General features: G+C 46.0%; 3 protein-coding genes across 7 annotated transcripts; 1 reads left to right on the top strand and 2 right to left on the bottom strand.

The window, feature by feature from the left end:
• Nucleotides 1–226: 226 nt before the first annotated feature.
• Nucleotides 227–6,457, bottom strand: LOC128262964 (FHIP family protein GG24907). 5 transcript variants are annotated; one of them, XM_052997564.1, is made up of 7 exons: nt 5,977–6,457; nt 5,032–5,876; nt 4,279–4,675; nt 2,570–3,596; nt 1,943–2,500; nt 1,458–1,496; nt 227–1,189 (listed from the first exon to the last, which is right to left on the bottom strand). In XM_052997564.1, exons 2-7 carry the CDS (start codon nt 5,700–5,702, stop codon nt 732–734), a joined length of 3,150 nt encoding a protein of 1,049 aa, XP_052853524.1. In that variant the 5' UTR covers nt 5,703–5,876; nt 5,977–6,457; the 3' UTR covers nt 227–731. The 5 variants fall into 5 exon arrangements, with proteins under 5 accessions (XP_052853524.1, XP_052853523.1, XP_052853525.1 ...); XM_052997563.1 differs by having other exon boundaries at nt 6,034–6,457; XM_052997565.1 differs by having other exon boundaries at nt 2,570–3,572; nt 6,034–6,457.
• Nucleotides 6,458–6,621: 164 nt separating this feature from the next.
• On the top strand, nt 6,622–9,791 carry LOC128262966 (DNA repair and recombination protein RAD54-like). The gene is made up of 6 exons (XM_052997568.1): nt 6,622–6,770; nt 6,826–8,137; nt 8,198–8,351; nt 8,433–8,838; nt 8,903–9,066; nt 9,121–9,791. The coding sequence occupies exons 1-6, from the start codon at nt 6,768–6,770 to the stop codon at nt 9,422–9,424; spliced, it is 2,343 nt and encodes a 780-aa protein (XP_052853528.1). The 5' UTR covers nt 6,622–6,767; the 3' UTR covers nt 9,425–9,791.
• On the bottom strand, nt 9,441–11,417 carry LOC128262967 (protein ABHD13). Its single transcript, XM_052997570.1, has 5 exons — nt 11,134–11,417; nt 10,841–11,082; nt 10,437–10,778; nt 10,202–10,380; nt 9,441–10,148 (listed from the first exon to the last, which is right to left on the bottom strand). The coding sequence occupies exons 1-5, from the start codon at nt 11,270–11,272 to the stop codon at nt 10,028–10,030; spliced, it is 1,023 nt and encodes a 340-aa protein (XP_052853530.1). The 5' UTR covers nt 11,273–11,417; the 3' UTR covers nt 9,441–10,027.
• Nucleotides 11,418–11,597: the final 180 nt, after the last annotated feature.

Below are 11,597 nucleotides of genomic sequence, written 5' to 3'. Positions count from 1 at the left end.
CATAACTTCATTAGCTTTTGAATCATCGTAAAAAAGTGTGAGCTTAACTTATTTAAATGACAATTTTTGTATGCTGATTAAATCGAGTTGGTTGGCTGGAGCAGAGTCGAAAGGAAAAATTGCTCGTGTAGAGCTCGGTTGTATATAAAATACATACCTAAATGGGTCAAAGCCTGCAGAACAAAATGTATCGTTAAATAACATTAAAAAGGAAAAAAAACGAATATATCTTTCTTGGCTGTGCATTTACTTGGACCAATTTAATACTTTCAAGTTGGCTTTACATAACTTGGGTAATTTGATCTTGCATATGTACATAAGAGCATAAAATATATTGCAAAAATACATATGTGTACATGGTATGTGTGTTATATAGTTCTCTCTAAAAACGTTGTAAATTTTGCATACGGCTGTTAATTAGAATATTTAATTGCATTTGAACACTTAAAATCCACCGTCTTAGTTCGCTTACAACTTTAAACCTAAATTCTAGCTTGGTTAACGCGTGTGTGAGTGTTTTTTTTGAGTCCATGTGCATTAATTTGTAAATCTGTTCATTGTTCGTTTAAAATGGTTGTTTAAAATATAAATATCGATAATTTAACAGGTAAAAAGAAATAATTTCGTAAGAGTAGCTCGTTAAAACAAACAAAGGCCAACAAATCCGTAAAATAATGTATACACAAGTCGTCTGTCTTAGCAGCGCATGCATCGCTATTTGCTCCAAGCGATCATAAAGACCCCTGCTCCGTGACCAGCACAACGCTCTGTTCCTGCGCAATGGCCGCCAGCTCCTTGAGCCACTCGTCCATCAACACAGCACAAAGGGCCAAGTCGCGGGATCGCTCGGTGCCACTCGTGCTGGCAATGATTCCCATGGAGGCCACCGAATCGAGGGACACTGGCTCGGAGTTGAAGCCACTCGTGGTCGGTCCTCCATCCAGGCCGTGCATGGTGCTCGACGAGTGGGTTGTGGTGTTCGATTGGGCGGACAGGGTTTGGGTTGATCCACCGATGCTGCTGTTGCTGCTGCTGCCAGAGGCCGCTATGGCCGTCACTGTGGCTCCTGTGCGTAATGCGCCCACTTGTGGCTGCGTACTAAGGCTGGTCTCACATGTCCCGGCGGTTGGTTGCCCCTGGGAAAATCCTCTTCCCTCGCCACCACTTCCCACCAGATTCGAAGCAGCTCCTACAAAATTCAAGCGGGTTTAGTAAAGGTTCACGGTGCCATTGACCTCTACGGGTTAATTGTAACAGCAACAATAATAACAAAGAAATGGGATTCCACAAATGTTCATCGTTTTCTACAAGCAAAATTTTTTTTTTTAGTGGGAAAGCATAATGTACAAAGCTCTACGGGGAAAACGAGACTACGAACTAGTTTTAACAAGACTATGCCATTTTAGGTTAGTTTTGATTACAAATTTAAATACTTTTATCAAGCGTGAAATATTTACCGGTGAAGAATGCATAAATTTGTGATAAGCCAGATGAAGCTACGATTTGTTTGTTTTTTTTTTCGTTTCATTAAAAAAATAAAGAAATAAAAGAAATTAATTTATTATAAACGACGCCGGCGGGCATTTTACAGAAATGTGTTTCAACCAAATACAGCCCTGAATGAGTCCTGTTCATAATAGTGCCACAACAATATATTACATCAAATAAATAAATGTTTTAATGACTTTCTATCAATGACAAATTACTTAGATGGCTTTATTTATCGCTTCAGGCACTAATGCAGGGCTGATGTATGTGTAAATGTGTTTTTGTGAGTGATGTGTGATTATTTTGACCCAAAACCAACTCTCTTCCAACATCCAACGCTGCAGATTTGTAAACTGTTGGTGATTTCTATGTTGTTTGCTTGGTTTTTCTTTTTTAGAAATATAAAGGTTGTGCAAAATTGTGCCAGAAAAATATTTCGCCTGCTACTACTCACCAGAGGAGCCATTGGGCGGTGCCATCGACGAGGAGGTCGACTTTCTGCTGAACATGCTGGTTATGGACTTGCTGATGCTCCGCCTCTTGTTATCGCTGCGCTTAAACGGATCGTATGCGCTGGTGGGCGTCGCCTGCACGGGCGTGGCAGCCGAAAGAGTCGAATAGGTAGATCGCAGCTGCCCCGGTTGATGCCCGGAACTTGTGGCAATCTGCTGCTGTTGATTGTGATGCATTGGAGAGCCCTCGTTACCCTTGCGCGCGTTTGCCAAACGGAACTCCCGATCAATTAGTGAGGAACGCGCCACATCAATAATCTCCAGCGAATCCTCCGTCACTGGCAGCTCCGCGTCTATCTGTTGCTTGAGAATGCGCAGCACTTGGTGAAAGGAGGGCGTATCCGAGGTGATGGCAATATCGGAGCGCAGCAGCAGTGAGTGGATAAGCGGCAGAGGATACCAGGCCAACCGAGTGATCAACCCGGTGAGGTGAAGATTGACGTACAGCGAGTTGCTCGTGAAGGTCTGTAATTTGGCCCAGATGGCGTTGAGAAAGGGACCTATATAGAAAAACGGGCATAATGAATAAAGTTCTGCCTTCGAGTTGATTTTTAAACCACTGTTCTTACCCAAGCTTACGGTGCCCTGCGCAAACAAATCCTCTGAGAAGTCCAGATCCGTCAGTAGCAACTCGTTGCGATTGTTTTGCGATATGCGCCAGGCCTCTCGTTTGCCGGATCCACCTAACACGCTGCTGATGCTGCTGCTGTTGTGCTCCAGATCTGCCTCGCTGGCTGTGGTGGCCAGCGTTGTATCAGTGGCTTCGCTCTCCTCGTCTGCCGGGCGCCACTTGAAGGATTCGTATCCGCTGGACTCCCCAATCGATTGAAGACTGTCCAGCTGTTTCTCACCCGTCTCGTTCGTGGCCATAATAGCTCCACCACCGAATTCGCTGAAGAACTGCCTGGCCAGTTCCAAGGCGTGGGCATGAACTCGTCCCTGCCCGTGACGCGGCCACTTTTGGTAGCGATAGCTGTTCGCCCACTTGAGGCAATCCCTCTGGCACTGGGCAATTCGCCAGTGGGCCTCGAATAGATACGCCTGGATATTCGCATACAAACTATCACCCGTGTGCACTCCATAATAATTCCAGTTGGCTCCAATCGTCTTGCTCATCACTGGAGATGGGAGACTGGGCAGCGGCGTCAGGTCACTTACCACCGGTTCGTGGATACTCTTGGGCCTGGCCAGATCCCTGGCCCTCTTCATCACGTCGGGCGAGAGTTCCAGGAAGAACTCACTGCTGTTCAGATACGGATCGATCTTGTTGATCTTGTGGCGATGTGAGATGGGCACATGCTTGCCCGGCAGCATGAACTTGAGCAGCAGTTCCAGCATTAGGTCCTCGCAGTGCAGTCCCAGCAGGGTGTCAAACAGGGCCATAGTTACCATGCACAGATTGGCATCGGGGGAGTTCAGCCGCTCGACCAGAGCATCCAGTATGCGCTCGCCGTCGAACTTTTCCGTGTCGAGCAGAAAGCGAACGAAGGCCCTCAGCAGACCGGGTTCGGTGATGGAGCGCAGGATCAGGTCCAGGTACGACATGGCCGAGATTTGCGAGTCGATGTTCGTCTGAAAATGTTTGCCCTTCAGTGTCTGCGAAAATGGAGCGCAAAAAGTTGTTTCGAGATTTCGAGGTGTGTGTGTGGTTAGGTACGGGGAGGAAAAGGTACAAGAAACACACAAGAAACGGAAAGCTGAAGGCGGTGCAGATCCCTAAGAGCTGGCAGAATTTCTAAATTTAATATACAGGTCTTAGGAATAGTGTAGATATTGTTCAATTCTTAAAAAGTCTTTGCCCAATCTAGACTAAATATATATTTTTTCATAATTTATTGAATTATTGGAAGAGCATGTGGATTTAAAACAAGAAGAAACTTTTAACATACGAGTAATGGCTATACAAGCATTCAGAATTAAACAAAACAAAATTATTTTTTGTACACTTCATTTTGAAATTGTTTTGGAGTGCTTTCAGAATTGTTAACAAAGCTGAAAGATTAATAAAAATAAATCTTAAAAATGGCTTTCCTTATCACTCTCTTTAAAGTGTGTAATCAAACATTTTATTTTTGTACATGTTTATACATTGGGCTTAACTTTTCTTAATCAATATCTACGCAAATTCCGTATGTCAAGAATGTTACAAATAAATTAAAAGGCAAAGAACAGGACAAATATGATTCGCTTGCAACCAACACCACAGAAATGCATCGAAGACAAATTTTTACGAGAAGAGACCGAGACGGAGACGAGACAAAAGCGTGACGGCACTCACCTGGAGGATAGCGGGTCCCAGAACGGGCACAATAAAGCCCTGGTACATGAAGTCCAGAAGCTGCTGCTTGATCATCTCGTGGGCCACCTGCACCACCGCATTGCAGAACTCGAGGGCGTTCATGAAGAGCGTCAGCTCAGGGATCTCTGTCACATCGTCCGGCGTGATCCGGTGCCAGTCAATGGAGCTGATCTCGATGCTGTTGGGCAGACGTGAGTAAAGCCCACCCAGACCGGTCACCAGCAGGGGGCAGATCGAGGAGTACTGGGCTATGTACGTGCCAATGTTGGAGTTCTTCTGCGAGAGCGCCATGCAGAGCAGCAGGGCATCGCGGGCCTGGTGTCCAAGACTGCCCTCGCGATGCACGTACGGGATGAGCAGGGAGAAGATAATAAAACTGCAAGTAAAAAAAAACAATTCTTTAACACAGAACTCATGAACTAAAAGTTTTTTTGAACACAGTCACCATTTACGATTTGACTATTACAAGGTCAATTTTTTTTTTGTATTATTTTTGTCTTATCAGGCTTTAGACGCTGTATTTGTCGATGATTCATAAAACAAATATATCATACTAAAGCTTTTCTATTCAATAAGGATGTATATTTGAAAAAAAATGCTAATTTTAATTTATAAAAATAAGTTAAACCAAAAAATCTTTATTAACATGAAATTTATAGAGATTTAAGATTTCAAAATATTAAAAAAAATCTGACCGTGTTATGAGATTCTATTTTAATGTTTAATACTCACTTGGTTGTGGTTCCACTTTTGGGTGCCGCCACGCTACCGTTGAGAATCTGCTCCTGCACTTGCGTTTGGGCGGAAAAGAAGAAAAGGTCCAGCAAATGGACATTCTGCATTAGAACCACGCACAGCTGGTTCAGCAGGATAACGAGGCGCTTTTCCAGATCGGGCGGGAAGATCTCACCCTGGCTGGAGGCCAGAATCTTGAGCAGGGGTCGCAGGAAGGGCTCGTGGCAGAGCAACTGGTGGCGCGAATGGCTGACGAGCAGTTCGTACAGCTTCAGCTGCTCCAGCCGCACGGCGTTGGCATAGCGGCCGGTGGTGCAGGCCCATTCATACAGCTTGTCCAGCAGATTCTCGCTGAGCAGGAATTCCAGGCAGGGAGCGGCGGGCGGACCACTGGCCTCGGCCGCCGGCAGCGAGACCTTATTGCAGTGATGCAGTTCGACCAGCAAAAGGGTGACCATGTAGTCCAGGTGCGACACTACGCCCAGGACGTCGTCGTGCGAGGGCGGAGCACTGTGCTGGATGATCTCGAAGGCCTGCTGCCAGTGCTTGCAGAAGCTGTCGTAGCAGGCGCGCGGATCACAATCCGTAGCGGCATCGATGGGACGCTGACGTAGTGGTCCGCCGTGTCCGGCTGAGGCAACGCCTCCGCTGCTCTGACGCAGCCACATCGTTCTATAGGTTTTTGTGTGCGATTTGGTGGTGTTTAGTAGCGCTGCTCCGCTGATAACTGTTTGGTGTGCGTTCCGTTTGACATGAATTGGTGTGCTGGTACTTTCTTATCTCAGCTTTGTGCTTTTGTGGTGAGTATGTCAATGTGGCTTGTTTTGTTTGTGATTTAGGAGCTAAAAAGAGAAGCACATTAGCTGAATATTCGCTTTTTACTGAAGATCAGTCCAAGAACAACAAGTGCACGCCGTGACACACTTACACACACATACACACCTGCGTACGTGTGCACACCTATTTGGGCATCCGTTGTTGTTGTTGCTGCTCGCTCACCTGATGAATTTGGTTTCGATCGTCATCGCCTTCGCTGTTTTCTGCTCTCAATGCATCGTCTCGCCACGCCCATTTTTATTTTGTAGCCCAATTTACATAGGCTTTTACGCTTGCAGCATTTGCGTGGTTTTTTTTTGGCACTTCGGCAATTACAATTACAATCACAAATACAAATTAAGTGCTTGTACCAACACTTCCGCAGATTTGCGGATTAAAATCGCGTTTTTGCAGCTCGAATTCGGTGCATTTGTGGCAGTTTTTGTTTTTAACAAGTGGGACGACAACAAATCCACACTCTATTGCATAATTTTTCACTATTTTTTTTGGTATTCGAGTGCAATTTTGAGTAAATATTTACAATTTTATCTGCACGGAAATAGAAAGTTAGATATGTGCAACTGCTAACGAATAATATCGATGTATCAAACATATCGAGGTTTTAGGTACTCGATACTTTCAATATTCATTTCGGCGCGAAGTACTTAAATTTTTTTTTTCATCTTCATATCTAATATAAATGTTAACTACTGGTCTTATTAAATTTTTAAACATTATAATTAAATGTTTACCTCATTCGATAACTAAAAGAAAACTAGACGTTCCTACTTAAAATGACTATGCTCCACTGACGTCGATAAATCATCAACGATATTTTCACGATTTGAAATGTTTGTGTGACCAGACCTGTACATTCCAATCAGCTGTTTGCGCGACCGCCATTTGAATTTCATGAAATGGTAAATAAAATGTTTATGTTTATTTAATATCTCACTTAACTGTTGCTTTTTAAAGCGCCGCAGCCTGGCGCCCAGCCAACGGGGTCCACAACGTCCCGAGTCGCGGCACTTCTTTGCGCCGCCGCTTCTGAAGAAAAACAAGCGAGCCTGCCAGCAGGATCTGGAGCGGGAGCAGGAGCTCGACAGGAAGCGCCAGAGTACCCTCCGAGATGGCGGCAACACGGAGGACCTGCCACTGCCCATTCGCATTGCGAACAGCGAGTATGAGCGGGCCATTGCCAAGGTGCTGGCCCGGAAGTTCAAGGTGCCCATCGACAATTACGTTCCGGATTACGGCGGAAACCGCTGCCTCGGTGTACGACGCTGCATTTCCCGGCGACCTCTGCACGATCCGCTAGCCTGCAACGCCCTGGTTCTGTACCAACCACCCGTCTACACGGAGCACGAGCGGATGGCCATGGATCCCAGCCAGGTCCTGGTGCACGTCGTCGTGGATCCCCTGCTTTGCAACATCCTGCGGCCGCACCAGCGCGAGGGCGTGCGATTCATGTACGAGTGTGTGGAGGGCAAGCGGGGCAACTTCAACGGCTGCATCATGGCCGACGAAATGGGTCTGGGGAAGACGCTGCAGTGCGTCACCCTGGTGTGGACACTCCTAAGGCAGGGGCCCGAGTGCAAGCCGACGATTAACAAGGCCATCGTCGTGTCCCCGTCGTCGCTGGTGAAGAACTGGGAGAAGGAGTTCACCAAGTGGCTACAAGGCCGCCTGCTCTGCCTGCCTATGGAAGGTGGCAATAAGGAGAACACCATTAAAGCCCTCGAGCAATTCTCCATGACCTCGTCACGCCTTGGCACACCCGTTCTGCTCATCAGCTATGAGACATTCCGCATCTACGCAGACATCCTGTGCAAGTACGAGGTGGGGATGGTGATATGTGACGAAGGACATCGGTTGAAGAACAGCGATAACCTCACCTACCAGGCACTTATGGGCCTGAAAACAAAACGACGGGTCCTGCTCTCCGGCACACCTATCCAAAACGACCTTACGGAGTACTTCAGTCTGGTGAACTTTGTGAACCCAGAGATGCTGGGCACGGCGGCCGACTTCAAGCGGAACTTCGAAAGCAGTATTCTACGGGGCCAGAATGCAGACTCCACGGAAGAAGAGCGGAAGCGGGCCATCGAGAAGACGCAGGAGTTGATAGGACTGGTCGATCAGTGCATCATCCGTCGCACCAACCAGATTCTCACCAAATACCTGCCGGTCAAGTTTGAGATGGTCATCTGCGCAAAGCTTACGCCCATTCAGCTGGAGCTCTATACAAATTTCTTGAAATCGGATCAAGTACGCCGCAGTTTGGCGGGTAAGCCATTGATTGTTGTTCTTTCTTCAAACTTTGTACCAACAACCATTTTGTTTTAAGACTGTAATGAGAAGGCCTCGCTCACGGCCCTGGCGGACATCACAACCCTTAAGAAGATTTGTAGTCATCCGGATCTTATTTATGATAAGATAACAGCACGGGAAAAAGGATTCGAAAATTCACAGAACGTTCTGCCGAGCAACTACAAACCGAAGTAAGAAAAAATTTCACAAGATTTTGTTTTAGCAGTATTGTCCCTTGATTGGATTGGAACTCATCAAACTTCATGTTTCAGGGATCTCAATCCTGAGCTAAGTGGCAAGTTCATGCTGCTAGACTTTATGCTAGCCGCCATACGCGCAGATGGCAATGACAAGGTGGTTCTCATCTCCAATTACACACAGACCCTGGATTTGTTTGAGCAGCTGGCGAGGAAGCGAAAGTACGGATTTGTCCGACTTGATGGCACTATGTCCATCAAGAAGCGGTCGAAGGTGGTTGACCGGTTCAATGACCCGGAGTCGGATAGCTTTCTTTTCATGCTGAGCAGCAAGGCCGGCGGGTGCGGATTGAATTTGATCGGAGCCAACCGCTTGTTTATGTTCGATCCTGATTGGAATCCGGCCAACGACGAGCAGGCGATGGCCAGAGTGTGGCGCGATGGGCAGAAGAAGCCCTGCTACATTTATCGCCTTGTAGCGGTAAGCATCTCAGGTACTTCTCTATAAGCTTACGAAATTAAACTGGAGAATTTTCTTTTTTTAGAGTGGATCAATTGAGGAAAAGATCTTGCAGCGGCAGACGCACAAGAAGTCGTTGTCCAGCACAATTATTGACAACAACGAATCAGCCGAAAAGCATTTTACTCGCGACGACCTCAAGGATTTGTTCACATTTGATGCGAATATTCTGTCCGACACGCACGACAAGTAAGAAATTTCCTTTTTCATCCATTTAGAATTAATTTCCAACGTTCTTTTTAGACTCAAATGCAAACGGTGCGTACAAAATATTCAAACGAAACCTCCGCCCGATGACAGCGACTGCACCTCGCATTTGTCCCAGTGGTTCCATTGCTCCAACAATCGAGGTCTGCCCGACAGTATTCTCGCCCAGGCCTGGACGGACAGCAAGTGCGTCTCCTTTGTCTTTCACCACCGGTCACAGGCTCAGGAGATTGTGGCAAAGCCGGATGAGGAACCATTGGAGGAAAAACCAGCTAGTCGCAAGCGTCCATCTACGCCCCTCAGTGATGACAGTGCTGACGAGGACTTCATTGGGTTCTAACAATTATTGGCTAAACTTTGTTTATTCTTGCAATTGTTTGCATTGTTTATTGTTTATCAATTTACCCAATTTCGTTTACTTAAGTCTAAACTTAAGATAATTTTCTGGCTTCCTTCGCAATCTTAACAATTAAATAGTTTAACATTTCAAAAATGGAACCAGCACAAAATGTAAACGTGCTAGGGATAAAAGCTCTTTTGGACAAATCTGGCAAACTAAAAATCAGTCCAGAAAATGGGATTATTCTTTTGTGAAATACTGATTAGTTTTCATAATATTCAGAGGCCGTCAATTATATATTAGTCAAATTGTAGTTTTAAATAGATCAGTACAAATAAACTTCGCACAGATAGGAGTTTGGAAAAAATTCGGGTTTTTAAGTGGATTCAATTGTTGAAGCGCATTATCATAGTTATTATAAATTAACAGCCGTATCGCTAGCACGTTATTCTCTGCACATAAAAAGCAACATAGCATATAGCAACGTCTGGATTAAAACCCTGTCATATACAGATTAATATTATGTGGTTGTGTATATAAGTATTAAACCATTCGCAGTGTTAACACAGTCAATTGAACACTTGATGTATTCGGGTCTAGGAGCTATACATCAATAATTTTATGCTCCAGCTCCACCCAGACATTGCTCTTCTCCGGCGCCTTTTGGAGCGGCGACGGCTCCTGCTGCAGCTCGGCCAGAAATCCCCTGATAGCCTGATAGTACCTAAAGAGCAACCAATGGATAATAGTAAATAAAGAATATCATCCAGGCCATACCCGTCTACTATCCAGGTGTCGTTGTGCGATCCTCCGGGGAACTCAAGCAAGCGCTTCAGCTCACTGCCGCATTTGGTATACAAGGCACGCATCATGCGCGGTGGCACTAAGTTGTCCGCAAGGCCGGATATAAATAAAAACGGAACAGAACACTTGCCTATCTTGCTCATGGACTGGTACTGCAGGTTGATAAAATATAAGGTAGGAATTTCAACTTTATAGACCTCAGACTTACCTTATTCTTAAACAATAGATTTGGTATATACTTCACAGAGGGATGGACCAGCTCCACGGCCATTTCCGGTATGCTGCTAAATGTGTTCTCCACAATGGCGCACATTAGTTTCTGGCCATACACGGTATCGGCGGCCACGTCGACGACCACTGCTCCGCCCAGGGAGCGCCCGAAGAGGATCAGCTGCGAGTGGTCCAGGTCGTGGCGGGTGTGCAGGTAATCAATGGCCGCCCTTGCATCAGTTACCAGGCCCCTTTCAGTGGGCACACCTGTCGACAGGCCGTACCCGCGGTATTCCACCATCAGAATGTTGCAGTGTAGGTGGTGGTAGATGCCCCAGACCTAAGGAATAAGCCATAGTGTTGTAATAGGGAATTTCTAGCCAGTTTAGAGCCTCCACTAACGTTCTGCATGCGGTGTCCCATGTTGCCAGCGTTGCCGTGGAAGTAGAGCAACGTGGGCACCGACTTGGAGCGCTCCTCCGGCTGACTTATCCAAAAGGCGTGCAGAGTGACATCGTCGGGTGTCTTGATGCTGACCGTGATGTGGGGCAGGTTGTGCATCGTCGGAATGGGCACGTAAATGCGGGAGTTGGCCGGCAGGTCCGGATGGTATAGAAGCAGATCCTGGGCGTAGTAGAATATCACTGCAAGGGGACATTTGTAATGCCGTAAGACTGATCGAGACTAGTACTTACGTAGGATAATTCCAGCGAAGAGCGCCAACGTCATGTAACCCCCGTAAAAGTAGTAGAAAATGAAGCACAACAGGAAGGCTCCAAGTACCCCTACGCCAACGCCACGGGACTTGGGCAGAGCGATGCCCACTTCTTTCATGTTGGCTTCTGGTCCAGCTGTGCTACATGTCCAATCCTCTAATTGAATTAAATCGCAGTTCCCAGCACCAGAACACAAAACGAAACGATTAAATTGTAATTGAACACCACCCACAGCTGATTTGGAAGACACCTGTGCGGTGCGATAACATATCGATTCCGCATTACAGTAAATACTCGATATCAGTTAACCGATAAGCGGCTGGAGTAGTGAGAACACTGATATTATTGATAATATAAAATTTTATTTATTTATTTATAAAGCTCAAGTTGAAAATTTAATAAAAATACTATGCAAAACATTTATTCATTGACATTAGTTTTAT

Source organism: Drosophila gunungcola, unplaced genomic scaffold (assembly GCF_025200985.1).
Source record: "Drosophila gunungcola strain Sukarami unplaced genomic scaffold, Dgunungcola_SK_2 000001F, whole genome shotgun sequence".
In the NCBI taxonomy this organism is placed as follows: domain Eukaryota; kingdom Metazoa; phylum Arthropoda; class Insecta; order Diptera; family Drosophilidae; genus Drosophila; species Drosophila gunungcola.
This window is presented reverse-complemented; position numbering and strand designations above follow the sequence as displayed.

Excerpts from the sequence above, each read along its gene's own strand:
- LOC128262964 (XM_052997564.1), bottom strand. The coding sequence starts at position 5,702 with ATGTGGCTGCGTCAGAGCAGCGGAGGCGTTGCCTCAGCCGGACACGGC. Across the intron at positions 2,501-2,569 it reads GCAGGGCACCGTAAGCTTGG|GTCCCTTTCTCAACGCCATC; the intron begins GTAAGAACAGTG and ends TTTTCTATATAG. Across the intron at positions 1,190-1,457 it reads AATTTATGCATTCTTCACCG|GAGCTGCTTCGAATCTGGTG; the intron begins GTAAATATTTCA and ends TGAATTTTGTAG.
- LOC128262966 (XM_052997568.1), top strand. Across the intron at positions 8,352-8,432 it reads CCGAGCAACTACAAACCGAA|GGATCTCAATCCTGAGCTAA; the intron begins GTAAGAAAAAAT and ends TTCATGTTTCAG. Across the intron at positions 9,067-9,120 it reads CTGTCCGACACGCACGACAA|ACTCAAATGCAAACGGTGCG; the intron begins GTAAGAAATTTC and ends CGTTCTTTTTAG.
- LOC128262967 (XM_052997570.1), bottom strand. The coding sequence starts at position 11,272 with ATGAAAGAAGTGGGCATCGCTCTGCCCAAGTCCCGTGGCGTTGGCGTA. Across the intron at positions 10,381-10,436 it reads ATCTATTGTTTAAGAATAAG|TACCAGTCCATGAGCAAGAT; the intron begins GTAAGTCTGAGG and ends ATCAACCTGCAG. Across the intron at positions 10,149-10,201 it reads GACACCTGGATAGTAGACGG|GTACTATCAGGCTATCAGGG; the intron begins GTATGGCCTGGA and ends GTTGCTCTTTAG.